Source organism: Pongo abelii, chromosome 1 (genome assembly GCF_028885655.2).
Source record: "Pongo abelii isolate AG06213 chromosome 1, NHGRI_mPonAbe1-v2.0_pri, whole genome shotgun sequence".
NCBI classification, from domain to species: Eukaryota; Metazoa; Chordata; class Mammalia; order Primates; family Hominidae; genus Pongo; species Pongo abelii.
The window spans coordinates 195,536,072-195,554,429 of record NC_071985.2 but is presented as its reverse complement, the minus strand read 5'-3'; the positions used below and the strand labels follow the sequence as shown (position 1 = coordinate 195,554,429).

At 44.7% G+C, this 18,358-nt stretch overlaps 1 protein-coding gene and 1 non-coding gene across 2 annotated transcripts in view; one reads left to right on the top strand and one right to left on the bottom strand.

Moving 5' to 3' along the window:
• The window catches only part of SF3A3 (splicing factor 3a subunit 3), a 33,208-nt gene extending 16,675 nt beyond the window's left edge, over nucleotides 1–16,533 (bottom strand). Inside the window, exons 1-12 of the mRNA XM_024248265.3 lie at nucleotides 16,326–16,533; nucleotides 15,990–16,037; nucleotides 14,267–14,319; nucleotides 14,056–14,161; nucleotides 11,118–11,190; nucleotides 10,580–10,671; nucleotides 8,175–8,257; nucleotides 7,044–7,182; nucleotides 5,905–5,973; nucleotides 5,428–5,495; nucleotides 5,157–5,264; nucleotides 3,327–3,396 (exon numbers count right to left, since the gene is read on the bottom strand). Coding sequence (XP_024104033.1) covers nucleotides 3,327–3,396; nucleotides 5,157–5,264; nucleotides 5,428–5,495; nucleotides 5,905–5,973; nucleotides 7,044–7,182; nucleotides 8,175–8,257; nucleotides 10,580–10,671; nucleotides 11,118–11,190; nucleotides 14,056–14,161; nucleotides 14,267–14,319; nucleotides 15,990–16,037; nucleotides 16,326–16,421 — 1,005 coding nt within the window. The 5' untranslated portion in view covers nucleotides 16,422–16,533. The remainder of the gene's footprint in view (nucleotides 1–3,326; nucleotides 3,397–5,156; nucleotides 5,265–5,427; nucleotides 5,496–5,904; nucleotides 5,974–7,043; nucleotides 7,183–8,174; nucleotides 8,258–10,579; nucleotides 10,672–11,117; nucleotides 11,191–14,055; nucleotides 14,162–14,266; nucleotides 14,320–15,989; nucleotides 16,038–16,325) is intronic.
• A 1,405-nt stretch (nucleotides 16,534–17,938) lies between these two features.
• LOC112131042 (U6 spliceosomal RNA) lies at nucleotides 17,939–18,045 on the top strand. The gene has a single exon (XR_002913200.2). It is a non-coding gene; the product is annotated as a U6 spliceosomal RNA (small nuclear RNA).
• Nucleotides 18,046–18,358: the final 313 nt, after the last annotated feature.

Below are 18,358 nucleotides of genomic sequence, written 5' to 3'. Positions count from 1 at the left end.
GGAAACAACAGGTGCTGGAGAGATGTGGAGAAACAGGAACACTTTTACACTGTTGGTGGGACTGTAAACTAGTTCAACCATTGTGGAAGACAGTGTGGCGATTCCTCAAGGATCTAGAACTAGAAATACCATTTGACCCTGCCATCCCATTACTAGGCATATATCCAAAGGATTATAAATAATGCTGCTATAAAGACACATGCACACGTATGTTTATTGCGGCACTATTCACAATAATAAAGACTTGGAACCAACCCAAATGTCCATCAATGGTAGACTGGATTAAGAAAATGTGGCACATATACACCATGGAATACTATGCAGCCATAAAAAAGGATGAGTTCGTGTCCTTTGTAGGGACACGGATGAAGCTAGAAACCATCATTCTGAGCAAACTATCGCAAGGACAGAAAACCAAACACCACATATTCTCATTCATAGGTGGGAATTGAACAATGAGAACACTTGGACACAGGGTGGGGAACATCACACTCCAGGGACTGTCGTGGGATGGGGGGAGGGGGGAGGGATAGCATTAGGAGATATACCTAATGTAAATGATGAGTTAACGGGTGCAGCACACCAACATGGCACATGTACACATATGTAACAAACCTACATGTTGTGCACATGTACCCTAGAACTTAAAGTATAATAAAAAATTAAAAAAATATATTTCCTTAACCAGGACTTTCTTCTCCTTTCCTCACGAAGATGACCACTTTTTTTTTCTTTGAGATGGAGTCTTGCTCTGTCGCCCATGCTGGAGTGCAGTGGCACAATCTCAGCTCACTGCAACCTCTGCCTCCTGGGTTCATGCCATTCTCCTGCCTCAGCCTCCCGAGTAGCTGGGACTACAGGTGCCCGCCAATACGCCTGGCTAATTTTTTATATTTTTAATAGAGACAGGGTTTCACAGTGTTAGCCAGGATGGTCTCGATCTCCTGACCTTGTGATGTGCCCACCTCAGCCTCCCGGGTAATCCCGGCTGGGATTACAGGCATGAGCCACTGTGCCCGGCCCAAGATGACCACTTTCTAACTTGCCTGGAGTCTCTCCTCATTCCAACCCAATTTCCATTTTGCTACCAGGTTTATCTGTTTAAAAACCCAAATCTGTAGTGGCATGCTATCCTACTTAGAGAACTTTTATTGGCTTCCTACTGCTTATAAGGCAAAGTCCAAATTTCCAACATAACTCTCTGACAGAGTTTTCTCCGACCATTCCCTCCCTCATAAGCCATATTCCAGACACACTGCATTTCTCATTTCCTGAACATATAATTTTATCTAATACTGTTGTATCTCTGTGTTTGCTGTTTCCTCTACCAGAAACTTTTTTCTTCTCCCTTCCCTCCTTCTACTTAGAAGACTCAACCTCACTTTATTCAGGTATGTATCACATTATATTGTAATTATTTGTCTCCCCTAACCACAAAATGAGTTTCTTAAGGGCAAGAGGCTGTGTCTTATTCACTATTGTATCAAAAAATTTTGCATAATGTCCAAAAACCAACAGACATCAACAAATGGTATAATAATGGCAAAAATCTTATCAGTTCATAGTGAGAGCAACTTCCAGAAAGTATTTGGCTAGAACTGGTTGGAATTCCGAAGAGAATAGTGCCATTTCCTGGCAGGGAAAGCAAAATGCTCTTAAAGGATGGAGAGGGGGCCCGGTGGCTCCAGCACTTTGGGAGGCCAAGGCAGGCGGATCATTTGAGGCCAGGAATTCAAGACCAGCCTGGCCAACAAGACAAAACCCTGTCTCTACCAAAAATACAAAAATTAGCCAGGTGTGGTGGCACACACCGGTAGTCCCAGCTACCAGGGAGGCTGAGGCACAAGAATCACTTGAACCCAGGAGGCAGACGTTGCAGCGAGCTGAGATCCCGCCACTGCACTCCAACCTGGGTGAGTGACAGAGTGAGATACTGTTTCAAAAAAAAAAATAAAAAGGAGGGAGAAAGTGGACAAATCTCATGTCAAGGGCATGAGTGGCCTCCCAGCTACTCACAAGACTGGCAATTCAGCCTGCTGTCCACACTAGCACAGCCCAAGTTCACAGCGGAGAATATATCTCTCCAATGTCCAACGTCTAGCTAGCCTTTTACTGAAAGCAGTCATAACAGAATCACAGGTGACTAGTTCTACAGCTATTATATGAATGGTCCTCAAAGGCAGAATGAAAATGTCCACGGCAATTAACAAAATATGTAAACAAGCTATCTGACCCAGAGCCATCCACTCAATGGACCATGCAAGTATGTGTAAAGGGAAAGGCTCTGAGACAGTTAGAAATTGGGCTGGGCACGGTGGCTCATGCCTGTAATCCCAGCACTTTGGGAGGCCGAGGCAAGCAGATCACGAGGTCAGGAGTTCGAGACCAGCCTGACCAATATGGTGAAACCCTGTCTCTACTAAAAATACAAAAAGCTAGTCGGGCGTGGTGGCGCATGCCTGTAGTCCCAGCTAGTCAGGAGGCTGAGGCAGGAGACTCGCTTGAACCCTGGAGGCGGAGGTTGCAGTGAGCCCGGATTACACCAATGTACTTCAGCCTGGGCGACAGAGCAAGACTCCGTCTCAAAAAAAAAAAAAAAAAAAAAAAACAAAACTGTACACAGCAGACATGATCAGAAAGGCTGGTCTTCTGAAGGACTCCAGAGACACTGATCATCTTTTCTGGATGAATGCTGCCCTTTCTTCCACTTTTTCTTCCTGGAAAGAGATTTCTTTTCCTCCTACTCCTCTCCCTACTTTCTCTGAGACAAGCATACTGGTCAGGCTAGGCCTTTCTCTACCCCAACCCAGACTTCAGCTCCTCCTGAAATATTCAAGGAGAACGTTCACTGCCAGCTTTTACTACTAATATTCTAGCCCTACTAAGTTTCTCACAATCTTATGAACATGTAAGTTGACTTACATGAGATGACTTATGAAAATGCCTTTTCATAAGTCATAACTGAAAGGCTGCTTTGAGTAGCCTTTCTGTTACTTGCCCTTTGAGTGTCTGCTTTGTGGGCTACCCCTGAGTATTTTCTGAAGCTCAGGCACAGAATCTGCACTATTCTGGACATTATATTGCGAGGGGACTCTATTCTCCATGCCTGGCTTTATGGGAATTGGGCAACTTTGGGAGTATCATCTAACAACAGAATAGGAACTTACTGAAGAGCCTTGTATCCTGACCTCTATTTTGTGCCATACTAGTTTATCAGCTATCCACTCCTCTTTTGAACCTAATGAAAAAAATATCTTCCGTAAGTTCCTCTCCCTTTAACTCCTGTGCTTTATACCATTTTCCACTTTCAGCAGTCAGTCACTTACCCCGAGAATCTCTACGTATTCATAGATCTGGGCTTCTAGAAAAGCAATGTCTTTGTTCCTTTCAGTGTCTCTGAGAAAAAGAAACAAGCTGTATCACTCAAGGATTCTCTCATCCATTGTTTTGTTCCCTGTATCTGGGAACATTCATTGCACAATTGCATTAAAAATTATAAGTACATGAAAAATATGATGCTATGAAAGCAAATGCTCTGTTCATCTCAGGACTCTCTGACAAATACTGAGGGTATTTCTCAGAATGCATGGAGGCTTCCTCTATGACCTCACCTAGAAGATGAAGGACATACCAAGACTGCTTACATTTCCATCATTATAATCTACAAAGGAAATGTGGTATATAAGAGCAAGCTCTGCAGCAGGTAGACCTAGGCCCAAATCCTGACTCTGCTACTTAGAACTATGAGAGAGTGGACACATTCCACAACTTTTCTGAGTCCTTATCTGCAAAAACTCTGGATAACAACTAATTCTCTGGGTTGTTGTGAGAATTAGAAAAAAACGTACATTAAGAAAATACTGGGCCAGGCTCGGTGGCTCATGCCTGTAATCCCAACATTTTGGGAGGCCGAGGCTGGTGATCACTTGAGGTTAGGAGTTTGTGACCAGCCTCACCAACATGGTGAAACCCTCTCTCTACTAAAAATACAAAAATTAGGTGGGCATGGTGGCTCATGCCTGTAATCCCACCACTTTGGGAGGCTGAGGCAGGTGGATCACCTGAGGTCAGGAGTTCATGACCAGCCTGGCCAACATGGTGAAACCCCATCTCTACTAAAAATACAAAAACTAGCCAGGCATGGTGGCGCACTCTGGTAATCTCAGCTACTCGGGAGAGTGAGGCAGGAAAATCGCTTCAAGCAGGGAAGTGGAGGTTGCAGCGAGCCGAGATTGCGCCACTGCACTCCAGCCTGGGCGACAGAGCAAGACTCCATCTCAAAAACAAACAAACAAAAAACACACAAAAATTAGCCAGTGTGGTGTTGCACATCTGTAATCCCAGCTACTCGGCGGCTGAGGCAGCAGAATCACTTGAACCCAGAAGGCGGAGGTTGCAGTGAGCCGAGATTGTGCCACTGCACTCCAGCCTGGGCAACAGAGCGAGATTCCATCTCAAAAAAGAAACAAACAAACAAACAAAAAACCCTGGGTCGGGCTCAGTGGCTCACGCCTATAATCCCAGCACTTTGGGAGGCCAAGGCGGGTGGATCACTTAAGCTCAGGAGTTGCAGACCAGCCTGGCTAACATGATGAAACCCCATCTCTATTAAAAATACAAAAAATCAGCCATGTGTGGTGGTGCACGACTGTAGTCCCAGCTACTCAGGAGGCTGAGGCAGGAAAATCCTTTGAACCCAGGAGGCAGAGGTTCCAGTGAGCTGAGATTGCACCACTGTACTCCAGCTTGGGCAACAGAGTGAGACTCTGTCTCAAAAAAAAAAAACAAACAAAAAGAAAATACCTTGTATAAGTATGTAGCTCAAGAATTAGATTCAACTTTACCAAAAATAAGCTTAGAAAAATAGGTTTTGAATCTATTTAGCCTTTTAGCCTCCATAACCTATTAAAGGTGCCAGGAACACGGTTTCAAATTTAGAAACCTGACGTGCTCTCAATCAGATGAATACAGACGGTCCTTGGTTTATATTAACAGTGATAGTACTGTCTGCTATTAGCAGAGAAAAAGAGCAGACTGGATCTCTGTCAACCAATAACGGAGATAAAGCAGGCTTTAAAGTCTCCACTGTGGATAAAAATTCTGCATGGGAATAACATTTAAAAGCCACAAGCAGCAGTGCTACCCCAGCCACTCACCGCTTGGTGCCCTTTGACTTGGGATTTTTGGCAAACAAAGAGGTATCAAGTGACTCCAGGGACTTTCCTTTGGTACTGAATAGTCTCTGGGCTCGCTCTTCTAGGGTCCTAAGGAGACAGGACGACAAAGGATTTCAGGGTTACTTTACCACACAGGCTTGCTTATTTTTGCAGTGTGGAGCAACAGAAAAAAAATGGAATCAGAGCTACTTTGAAGACTGTGCAAACACATAGTAAATCAAATAGTTTTGATAGAAAAACCATTCCTTACCCGCCACATTTCAAGCCTAAAGCTAAAAGAGCAGATTTCAATCTGTCCAAACCCAGAGAGGCCAACTCCTGTACAAAGAAGAGAAAAATTACAGTATTACATTAACAGATTTTTGGGAAACCCCAAATGCAGGACAGAGGGTGGGTGGTCCTGAGGCTGTGGCAGGACCACACATTTCACAGCCAATCTAGCAGTAAGTCTAAACTCTCCAGAGGACTGAATCTATAGCTATCTTCAGACTTAACCATACTGATAGTGTTCCATTTACTTTACTACAGCTTAATGTAGTTAGAGTAATTATTTCAGTTTCCCAAGTAGTAATTTTTTTCTTTTTACCTTGCTACTTTCTTTGTAGATGCTTGATCCCAAGAAATAGTGCCTTATCACAACACAACCATGGTATTAAAGACAGGAGAGCAGTCTTTAAAGATAGAAAAATAGACAGGGAGAACATTACTACTGCTGAAGGAAACATACCTCCCAGGAGGAGAATGCAGAGAGGTCAAGATGGGCTCCAGCATGGGTCAGGGCACTGCTTGTCTCTTTCTGTAAAGAACAATATGGTATTTATTAAGATCCAGGTTTAGGCCAGGTGTGGTGGCTCACACCTGTAATCTCAGCATTTTGGGAGGCCAAGATAGGTGAATTGCTTGAGTTCAGGAGTTAGAGACCAGGCAGGGAAACATGGTGAAATCCTGTCTCTACAAAAAAATACCTGAATTAGCTGGGCATGGTGGCATGTGCCTGTGGTCCCAGCTACTCAGGAGTCTAAAATGGGAAGATCTCTTGAGCCCAGGAGGTTGAGGCTGCAGCAGTGAGGTATGATCAAGCCACTGTACTTCAGCCTAGAAGACAGATGGAGACTTTGTCTCCCAAAAAACAAAACAAAAAACAAAACAAAACAAAAAACAAAACAAAACAAAAAACAAAAAAACCCCACCAGGTTTAGGATGAAGGTAAGGTTGGTCCACATTCTCTCCCTGGAGAGTTCAGGAGAAACTCATGTTTATTCCCAGAAGTGACAATGTAGATTCCTAACATATGATCTGATAAGCTCTTGGTTGGCAGGAACCACACAGCAGTAATGATGTGATTGGTGAAAATCTGGGCACAGTCAAAGGCAAGTGGACCCTGACAGTCTTGCTCCAAAGTACACTCAAAAAAACCTCACATATGGCCGGGTGCAGTGGCTCACGCCTGTAATCCCAGCACTTTGGGAGGCCGAGGTGGGCGGATCACCTGAGGTCGGGAGTTTGAGACCAGCCTGACAAATATGGAGAAATCCTGTCCCCACTAAAAACACAAAATTAGCCGGGTGTGGTGGCGTGTGCCTGTAATCCCAGCTACTCGGGAGGCTGAGGCAGGAGAACTGCTTGAACCCGGGAAGCGGAGGTTGAGGTGAGCCGAGAGCCCGCCATTGTACTCCAGCCTGGGCAACAAAAGCAGAACTCCGTCTCCAAAAAAAAAACATAGCATACTTGGCAGGGAATACCTCATTGTCACAAGTGATACTAAGGAATTGATACCTAATGCCCTAAAGTGGAAGCTCAAGATAAAGGAAAATAATTACTTCAATTCCCTGGCATGTCCACCATTCACACCCCACTGAAGCTCACCGGCCATCCAGGAAAGGTCCCATTCTCCCATTTCTTCTCAAACTCAGCCTGAATCTTCCCAAAAAGTTCATTCTGATCTTGGAGAGGCTTCACTCTATCTGTGTAATCCTGAAGGTACTCAAGCAGCATCTCTAGGTATCTACAGAGGAACACACAATGCAGAGAAAGCAAAAAGGGTTTCTATTTTTGGTATCTTGTTATTCCCTGTAGAATATATAGTACTTATAATTCTAGTAATGCTATCTTTTTAATACTCTTTTTTTTTTTTTTGAGGCAGAGTTTTTGCTCTTCTTGCCCAGGCTGGAGTGCAATGGCGGGATCTCGGCTCACCACAACCTCCGCCTCCTGGGTTAAAGCGATTCTCCTGCCTCAGCCTCCCGAGTAGCTGGGATTACAGGCATGCGTCACCACGCCCCGCTAATTTTGTATTTTTAGTAGAGACGGTGTTTCTCCACGTTGGTCAGGCTGGTCGCGAACTCCTGACCTCAGGTGATCCGCCTGCCTCGGCCTCCCAAAGTGCTGGGATTACAGGTGTGAGCCACCACGCCTGGCCAATACTCATTTTTAAATGAACTTACAATGGACTTTTTTCCCGACATGTCATTTTGATTCTGACCTTTCCCACCTCCTTTTATTCTCATAAAATGATACTAAATACTAAGGTCTTAATTACCTCACACATAAAAGATTTCAGTAAAAAGAAAATGAGAAAAAGAGGGGAAGGGTATAAAATCACTAATCAGGGGAGTAATTAACAAAAACATAAAATTTTCACTTATACATCACACCTAAGCATCTCACTTCAGTCACTATCTGAGAAAGTCTAATTTTTTCCCATTAAACTCCAAAAACACAAAAATCCCAGAGTGGGAGAGTTCCTTTTACAATGAGACAAAATTAAGAACACTATGGGCATAAGATGGAAGACGTGCCCACAGACACACCTTTGTCCACATCCAGAGTATCGCAAAGGTTTTAAAACCACATCATTCATAACCCCATCCTCCAATAAACCTGGAAGTATGCCTTCATGTTTGCCTTCCAAGCAACAAATTCAGAACTTCCCCCTCAAAAACTTCACATTATCTTCTAATCAAATCCAGGAGAGGCCTAGAAACTATTAATGCCTACCTCTTATATTCTGCATTCTTCCTTTCTTTAGGAATGTCAAATAATTGGTCAAAGATGGACAGGTATGTGATATAATCCAGCTTCTGAAAAGAGGAAAGAAATGACAAGAAATTCAGTTAGGTATTTATACTGTAACAAGTTACAATATAATCTCCAATAAGTGAGATCAAAATTGAGTGTTTTCTAAGGAAGTAACAAGGGCTGGCTAATTTTTGTTTTTTTTTGCTTGCCCCATCATTCAATCCTACTACAACTGGAGTGTTAATTTCACTGGACTGAAGGAAAATATCAGACATAATTAACTTTATAAAATAAAGATCAAGTTAATGAACATTAAACTAAAAGAAACATTTGTCAATTATTACCTCATGCTAGGGTCTTGGTTAAAGACTCTGACACCCTAAAACAAGGTGCTCAAAGGTGCCATTTGTTCACGCAAGTAACTACTTACTGAGCATCTCTGTACCAAGTACGGGGTACAGAAGACAACAAACAGACAAGGTACCTAACTTGCCCGCATGGAACTTGAAGTTTGGTCACTGCAACTCTGGGACATTTATTCACAATTCCATGAGGAATCTAATCACGGATTTCCTTGTGATCCTTTTGAGATTGTCATATTAAACCTCATCTCCTGTGATAAGCTGTTTTTTTTTTTTTTGAGATGGAATTTGGCTCTTGTTGCCCAGGCTGGAGTGCAATGGCATGATCTCAGCTCACCACAACCTCCACCTCCCGGGTTCAAGCGATTCTCCTGCCTCAGCCTCCCGAGTAGCTGGGATTACAGGCATGCGCCACCACGCCCGGCTAATTTTTTCTATTTTTAGTAGAGACAGGGTTTCTGCATGTTGGTCAGGCAGGTCTTGAACACCCGACCTCAGGTGATCCACCCACCTTGGCCTCCCAAAGTGCTGGGGTTACAGGTGTGAGCCACCACGCCCGGCCTGTGATAAGCTATTTTTAAACATCTTTAAGAAAAGACATTAAATAGCTTTTTGCTGACAGATCATGTTGTATCTTCCATGTACCTAGTATTGTTTGTGTCTAAAACAGGAACACCTACAAGAAAACATAAATCTGGGTGGGCACAGTGGCTCATGCCTGTAATCCCAAGGCTTTGAGAAGCTGAGGCAGGAGGATTGATTGAGTCCAGGAGTCCAAGACCAGCCTGGACAATACGGTGAAACCCTATTTCTACAAAAAAAAAATTTTTTTTTTGAGTTGGAATTTTGCTCTTGTTGCCCAGGCTGGAGTGCAATGGCGCAATCTCAGCTTACCACAACCTCCGCCTCCCGGGTTCAAGCGATTCTCCTGGCTCAGCCTCCTGAGTAGCTAGGATTACAGGCATGCGCCACCATGCGCGGCTAATTTTGTATTTTTAGTAGAGACGGGGTTTCTCCATGTTGGTCAGGCTGGTCTTGAACTCCTGACCCCAGGTGATCCGCCCACCTTGGCCTCCCAAAGTGCTAGGATTACAGGTGTGAGTGACTGTGTCCAGCCAGGAACATGGTATTTATTAAAAAAAAAAAAAAAAAAAAGAATTTAAAGAAATCTTATGTAAGGCTGGATGCAGTGGCTTCCGTCTATAATCCCAACACTTTGTGAGGCCAAGACAGGCGGATTGCTTGAGCTCAGGAGTTTAAGACCAGCCTTGGCAACATGGCAAAACCCCATCTCTACACAAAATACAAAAAATTAGCTGGGCATGGTGGCACACGCCTGTAGTCCCAAGTACTTGGTGGGGCTGAGGCGGGATCCATCACTTGAGTCCAGGAGGTCTAGGCTACAGTGAGCCAAGATGGCGCCACTGCACTCCAGCCTGGCTGACAAATTGAGAACCTGTCTCAAAAAAAAAAAAAAAAAGATTTATTTTGGCAAAGGTAAAACATGCTTGCTGTATTGATAATGGACTGGGTACAATCGCTCATGCCTGTATCCCAACACTGTGGGAGGCCAAGACAGGAAGATCATTTGAGGTCAGGAGTTTGTGACCAGCCTGGGCAACACTGCAAGACCCCATCTTTACAAAAAAAGACAAAAATTAGCCAAGTGTGGTGGTGGTATGCACGTGCAGCCTCAAATACTCAGACGGCTAAGGCAGAAGATCACTTGAGCCCAGAAGTCAAGGTTGCAGTGAGCAAAGATCATACCACTGCACTCCAGACTGGGTAACATGGTAAGACCTCATCTCAAAATAAAAAATAACATGTATTAATAAATAAATATGCTTGTTGTTTTCACTGTAGAAAACTTTCATTTTGAATAGTATTTCACTCCAAGAAAGCATATCACCTTTTTAAAACACAAGGAAGACACTTTACAATGGCTTCATGTCTGCTAGTCCCAGCCTACTGTCCTGACTCACTTCAAGAATCAGAACCTCTCGGCCCTTTCCCAGGCCTTACCTCAGATGCCTTCAGGTTAATGTACTTGAGGTAACAGTCATGGAGATCGAGATAACGACCATATCCCTCTTCATCTGTGAACTCCACCAAGTCTGAGGGAATCAGATACATCAATGATTCAGTTTCTACAGACCACTCTCTTGGACTTACCTTTTCAAATTGACTGTGTGTTCCTAGTTTCCTGAGGCAGCACTTCACCCAAATGTCTTCCCTTTGCTCACAATATAACCTCAAATAAGTTAAGTGAGATCAAAAGTGAGTGTTCTCTTACAAGGTAACAAGGACTGACTCATTTTAGCATTGTGAACTAAAGTGAACAATCCTTGGCTTTCTAAGCCAGTAAATTTGAGGTAGGAGAGAACAAAATGAACATTTTGCCCAAGACCAACTTAGGATGTCACTCTAGCCCACTAACCAGCAAAGACAAAACCAGCAAGAAATCCTGGCTATAAATATCTCTGAGGCCATGGCTGCAAATCTGAGCTGTCATTAACCTGTATTTTTGCTGGTGCGGAATGAAATTTTCACCCCTACTTACTTTGTGCCTCTTCACTCGGATTCTCTCGAGCCTTCAGGAGTTCCTCAAATTCCACTGACATTGGCACACAGATCTGAGGGGAAAAGTAAAAGCTCAGGTGGATTTTTCTTTTTGTTTTTGAGACGGATTCTCGCTTTGTTGCCCAGGCTGGAGTACACTGGCACAATCTTGGCTCTCTGCAACCTCTACCTCCCAGGTTCAAGTGATTCTCCTGCCTCGGCCACCCGAGTAGCTGGGACTACAGACACGCACCACCACGCTTGGCTAATTCTTGTATTTTTAGTAGAGACAGGGTTTTGCCATGTTGCCCAGGCTGGTCTCAAACTCCTAAGCTCAAGTGATCTGCCCACCTTGGCCTCCCAAAGTGCTGGGATTACAGGCATGAGCCACTGGGCCTGACCCCAGGTGGATTTTTCAATGTAAAAGTTGCAAGATCACAGAAATGAAATACACAGGAAGTTGGACTTCTGATGATTTATTTGGCCTTGATTTTTCACTAGCAATCTACTACTGTTCTCCAATTACCTTGTTTTTCCCCGCTTTTTTGTATTGTTTGAGTAAAACCCACTAAAGTAACACATGCTCACAAAAACTCAAAAGTCCACCTTTATTAATTCTCCTGAGAAAAGGTAACCACTGTTAACAGAACTTTTGCTATGCCAGTGGTTCCCAAACTTGGCTGCAAATTATGCCAGTGGTTCCCAAACTTGGCTGCAAATTACGCCAGTGGTTCCCAAACTTGGCTGCAAAAAAACCAACCTGGGGGAGTTTTTTTTTTTTAATTTAAATCCTGATGCACCTGATACCAATTAAATCAAAGGCGGGCAGGTATCAGTACTTCTTAAAGATCCCCAGGTGGCTCAAATATGCACAAAGTTTGGAAAACAGTGCTCTATGTATTAAAATATATGTATTTCTACAAGTACATTCATGCCTGCAAAGGTTTTTTTTTTTTTTTTTTTTTTTTAACATAAAAGACTTGCTTCTGACGTTTAGTATATCCTGGGTATCCTTCTAATTACTTATTTAAGCATTTATACCTCATTACCTTTTGACCATGGCTGGAATAAGGTTAACACATCAGAATGGTATTCATTTATTCTCCCTTGGTTAGCAGAAGACCTCATTCTCTATCCTCCAAGGGGGCTATGTGTGTGAGGGTCCCTTCATTTACCTCCATACTATGTACTGCAATAAACAGCCTCTATTTTTTGCTGTTTTTAGTCTCTTCCTTTTTCCCTGTGCTCCTTCAAATAAGTATGTTTCTCTATCTTCCCCAATACCCTCCTGTTTCTCCCCTTCTTTTTCCTACCAGTGTTTTCTTTTTCTTTTTTTTTTTTTGATGGAGTCTTGCTCTGTTGCCCAGGCTGGAGTGCAGTGGTGTGATCTCAGCTCACTGCAACCTCCATGTCCTGGGTTCAAGTGATTCTCTTGCCTCAGCCTCACGAGCAGCTGGGATCACAGGCGTGCACCACCATGCCCAGCTAATTTTTGTGTTTTTAGGAGAGAGAGGTTTCATCATTTTGGCCAGGCTGGTCTCCAACTCCTGACCTCAGATGATCGACCCGCCTCGGCCTCCCAAAGTGCTGGAATTACAGGCATGAGCCACTGCACCCGGCTGCTACCAGCCTTTCAAATGCATGTTCCATACTCCATACTTCTACTTCCCCATTACCCATCTTTACCTTGTGACCAGATTTCCATTCCTACTACTTTAATGAAACAGCAATCCTGGCAGTTATCAATCAATAACAGTTGACACCATCACTGCCTTTCGGAAACTCTCTTTTGCTTAACTTCAGTAAGGCAACACCATCTGGAGTGGTCATGTGACCTTTCTGATGGACGCCTTCCCAGGCCCTTTTTCTCTTATTATAAGTAAGCTCCAGGGCATATGAGGGCCGGGCGCGGTGGCTCACGCCTGTAATCCCAGCACTTTGGGAGGCCAAGGTGGGCGGATCACGAGGTCAGGAGATCGAGACTATCCTGGCTAACATGATGAAACACTGTCTCAACTAGAAAATACACAAAATTAGCCAGGCGTGGTGGCAGGCACCTCTAGTCCCAGCTACTCGGGAGGCTGAGGCAGGAGAATGGTGTGAACTCAGGAGGTGGAGCTTGCAGTGAGCCGAGATCATGCCACTGCACTCTAGCCTGGGCAACAGAGCAAGACTCCATCTCAAAAAAAAAAAAAAAAAAAAAGAAAAGACAGAGTTAGGAGCACAATTTATTGGGGGGAGTAATTTCTGTGAAAGGAGGAGAAAGCAGGATTAGGTCAGGATAGCCTAGACCACAATGCAGACTGGACAAAATCTTGCCCAACCCAACGGGGAGCCGTGGAGCAAAGATTACTCATCAGAGGAGTCTCAGAGTGGACCAAATTGCTGGGCCTTAGTACACATACTGTGCTCAGTCACTGGCTGGGAGCTGCCCACAAAATGTCGCCTTGGCTTTTTTTTTTGAGACAAAATCTCACTCTTGTCCCCCAGGATGGAGTGCAATGGCGCAATCTCGGCTCACTGCAACCTCCACCTCCCAGGTTCAAGTGAGTCTCTTGCCTCAGCCTCCTGAGTAGCTGGGATTACAGGTGCATGCCACCATGCCTGGCTAATTTTTGTATTTTTAATAGAGGTGGGGTTTCACTGTGTTGGCCAGGCTGGTCTCGAACTTCTGACCTCAGGTGATCCGCCCACCTCAGCCTCCCAAAGTGCTGGGATTACAGGCGTGAGCCACCGTGCCCAGCCGGCCTTGGCTTAAAAGCTGAGGGAGATGCTGAAAACACTGTATTGTAGGATGTCAGCTAACTATGGTCCTTGCAGCTAAATGGCAAGTTCTTTCTTTAAGTGCATTTGAATAGCACATGTCCAGTTTCCTTTATACCTTTCCTTTAGTATGCTTTAAGGATAGGTCTGGAGAAAATACTTTTCTGAGGACATACCTCATTTGGGTGCTTCCGGTGGAATTCCTTTATTTGCTTGAGTCTATTATAGAATTCAGCAAACTCATTGGGTCCTGAAATGGCATTGAGCTCCTCCTTTCGTAATCTGCAATTTCAGGAAAATTTCAAAGAAGATAGAGCACAAAGTCAGTCCTCTAACCATGGCTCCTCAGAAGCACTAACTCCTGGATTAGCTGTGACTGTCACTTACCCATCCTTATCATCATACAAATCCCTCAGGTTCCCACTGACCTCCATATACCTCTGAAAGGCAAATACAAAACCATCAGAATGATGCAATTTGCACAACTGTAGAGCTAAGCAAACAACAAGGGCTCTCCAGTCAAAGCCCAGGGCAACCTCAAGAGACATGGATATGAGATAGTCTTAACAGTTCTGTGCTTCCTAGTACCTTTAACAGCCCTGATTCCTGGTTAGTTTTTTAATAGCCCTTTAACAGCTTTGATTCCTGGTTAGTTTTTTAAGCAGGTCGATTGGAAGATTACCTAAATGATACATTTAAGGGGTGGCTCCTATCTTTACATACCACCAATGCCTAACTTTCCCTGTAACAGACTCACCCTCTTTGGCTAAACACTAGTTCCCACCTAACATCCTCAAAGATAAAGATGATATTCACTATTTCAAAAAGCTTGACTGAGGAGTAGGTAGGCTAAATAAACACTACATAGGCTTCCTTTGTAGTCAAAGTATACTAATTCAGGATGGTACAGGTACATAGTCCCTCCTCCAAAACTTTTGGGACCAGATTTGTTTCAGAATTTCGAATGTTTAAGTTCAGAAGAGGTATCATATATTACGTAACATCCCTAGTGGAATCTGGAGCACACAGTTCTGCAGTAAACCTTATACCTTATTTACTAAGTGGGATAAATTAAAGATCATAAAAAGCCTATCACAAGTTCGGGCCAGGTTTTACTGTCAAGTGAGATCAGGTCAGATTTTGACACCAAATAATCACCCAAGGGGAAAAAAAGAAAATCCTTGGTTTTCAGAGTATTTTGGGGCTGAGGGCTTGTAATCTGATAATCTCCTGCAAATCAGAAGGTCCAAGTAGGTCTTTTATTCCTTTTTAAACAGGTTTCAAACATACGCAAGAGTAAGGAACGTAGTAAAATGAACCTCCATTTACTCATCACCCAGTTTAAAAATTTAAATAGCATCTTGTTTTTCTTTTAATAAATTGAACTATTACCAGACAAATGCAGTCGCTTTAAAGCAGTATCCTGGGAGAAAAACACTAACATACGGGGGGAGGGGTGTGTGTGTGTGTGTGTATTTTTTTTTTTTAATTTAAGGGAAGGATTGTAGCTATGCACCTGAGTCATGGACTCCTCATAACTACTGTTTGCACATCCAAGGGATACAAGATGCTCTAAGAATGGACACGTGTAAGCCGGGCGCGGTGGCTCACGCCTGTAATCTCAGCACTTTGGGAGGCTGAGGTAGGTGGATCACGAGGTCAGGAGTTCGAGACCAGCCTGACCAACATGGTGAAACTCCGTCTCTACTAAAAATAAAAAAATTAGCTGGGCGTGGCGGCGAGCGCCTGTAGTCCCAACTACTCCGGAGGCTGAGGCAGGAGAATCGCTTGAACCCGGGAGGCGGAGGTTGCAGTGAGCCGAGACCGCGCCACTGCACTCCAGCCTAGGCAACAGAGCGAGACTCCGTGGAAAAAAAAAAAAAAAGGGCACCTTTCCGATTAATGAAGAATGCCTAAGAGTTCCCCATTCAGAGAACTGAGGAAGCACCCTCACGTTCGGCAGCCTGTGGACATCTGTCCAGGCAGAGAGCCCGCGACTGGCCAATCCGGTTACCTTTGGCCAGGGCTCATGCTGAGACCCCGCACTTCACTTCCCCTCTCTTTTCCCGCCCTCGCCAACCCAAAGAGAGGCAGACAGCTGGGCACTCACATCTTGCATGGCCCGAGTGCGGTGATCAGAATTGATCTGGTCCCGGAGCTGAAAAAACAAACGGTGACACAAACGCCGTTAGTTTGCGTTCTGGAGTAGAAAAGGCCGCCCGAGGGCGGAGCTTACCCGCTCAGCTTTTACCAGCTGAGGCAGAAAGGCCTCTGGGGCTCTGGACCCCGGGAGAAGGTTACCAAGAACGGAGCTCGGAGAGGGAGCCCGGAGGAGGGCAGGGGGCGGAGCGCGGGGAGGTTCTGAGGGCCAAAGCAAGCTCTCAGAGGTCAAACACGGGATAGAAGCGCGTGCCCCTGCCGCAGCCTCTGCTCAGGCCCCACTCACCGTGGACTTCTTAGTGAGCATCTCTTTAGCCATGACGTCCATGAGCCGTTCCTTCTCCTCATGATAGCGCCGCTGCTGCTCCAGTATTGTCTCCATCTTTCCTTAGCCGCGGCCTCTCAATTCAGACCACCAACACGACCGGAAGCAACTCCCGCCGCCCAGCGCGCCTGAGTCCCCACGTTGCGCACCAGGCTGCACCAAAGTTCCGCGAGTGCCGGAAGTGCCCGGGGACTTAAGAAAACATGAGCACCACAAGAAAGGCCAGTCCATGTTATGGAGATGGCAACAGTGCCACCTGCTGGTGGGAGGTGTGGTGGAGCGATGCCGACAGGTTCGCAGATGCCTCCAGGGGGCATAGGAAAACCCAAGAGCCTGAGATTCAGCGGACGGCTTCCTGTGGCTTGCTGGGGGCGGCTTGGCGGGCAGGTACCCTGTGTGGACTGCGCGAGCAGTTGGAGTCCGGATGGGAGTTGGGAAACCGGAACTTGAGGACGCAGCTTTCAGCATAAATTATGAGAACGTTTTCTCCTTCTCTAGACCTCAGCGTCTTTCTCAGTAAAATGGGAAGAATGGGGTTTTGCTGGTGGTGTTTTTAAAGAAATTCACATGTGAGGCCCGGCGTGGTAGCTCACGCCTGTAATCACAACACTTTGGGAGGCTGAGGCGGGCGGATCACTTGAGGTCAGGGGTTCGAGACCAGCCTGGCCAACATGGTGAAACCCCGTCTCTACTAAAAACAAACAAACAAACAAACAAAAATTAGCCGGGCGTGATGGCAGGCGCCTGTAGTCCCAGCTACTCCGGAGGCTGAGGCAGGAGAATCGCTTGAACCCGGGAAGCAGAGGTTGCAGTGAGCTGAGATCGTGCCACTGCACTCCAGCCTGGGTGACAGAATGAGACTCAGTCTCAAAAAAAAAGAAATTCACGTGTAGAAATGACTTGTCTATCGGCAGGGAATATATTACATAAAATACTGTGCATCCAACGAGATCAGGAGATCGAGACCATCCTGTCTAACACGGTGAAACCCCGTCTCCACTAAAACTACAAAATATTAGCCAGGCATGGTGGTGTGCGCCTGTAGACACAGCTACTCGGGAGGCTGAGGCAGGAGAATCACTGGAACCCAGGAGGCAGAGGTTGCAGTGAGCTGAGATCATGCCACTGCACTCCAGCCTGGGTGACAGAGAGAGACTCCGTCTCAAAAAACAGTAAAAAAAAAAAAAAAAATTAAAATTAAATACAATAAAATAAAATACTGTGCATCCAAGCAGTGGAAGACCAGCTGTGAAATGACATACAGCCTTAAAAAAAAATTCTGTCTATATATCTCCACTTGTAGGTAGAGAAGTGCAAACATGTCCATGTGTTCATATGTTCACAGAGGCATTATTCATAATAGACAAAAACTGGATGCAGCCCAAGAGTCCATTAACTGGCAAATGGATAAAGTGTGGTATATCTATACAGTACAATGGAACATTATTCTGCAATAAATGAATACTACAATGATGAACCATGAAAGCATCATGCTAAGTGAAAGAAGCTAGACAGAAAAACAACAGTGTATGTCCAGATAAAATGTCCAGAACGGTGTTAAAAGAAAAACACTGGTGCTCGCTATGGCAGCACATATACTAAAATTGGAACCATACAGAGAAGATTAGCATGGCCCCTGGAAAAAAAAAAAAAAAAAAAAAAAAAAAAAAAAACACCGGTTACTACAGCTTGGTCTTTGCCTTATTTGAACACGGTTTGCATAGTTTGCCATGTTTGATTGGCCAAAACTCGGTGATTGGCAAAGAGTAGGCTATGGTCTGTTTACAACTCCATTTAGGTTATAGTTCACGATGTACAGAGAAACCTTTAGGCTAAATTTAAAATATGTAAGGAGGCAGCTTTAGGCTACAATTGAGTTAACAAAGGCAAATCTATGGAGGCAGAAATATGAGTGGTTGCTTGTGACCGCAGGTGAGATTGGGAGTGATTACAGATGCACACAAGGAATCCATTTTGGATGGATAGAAATGTTC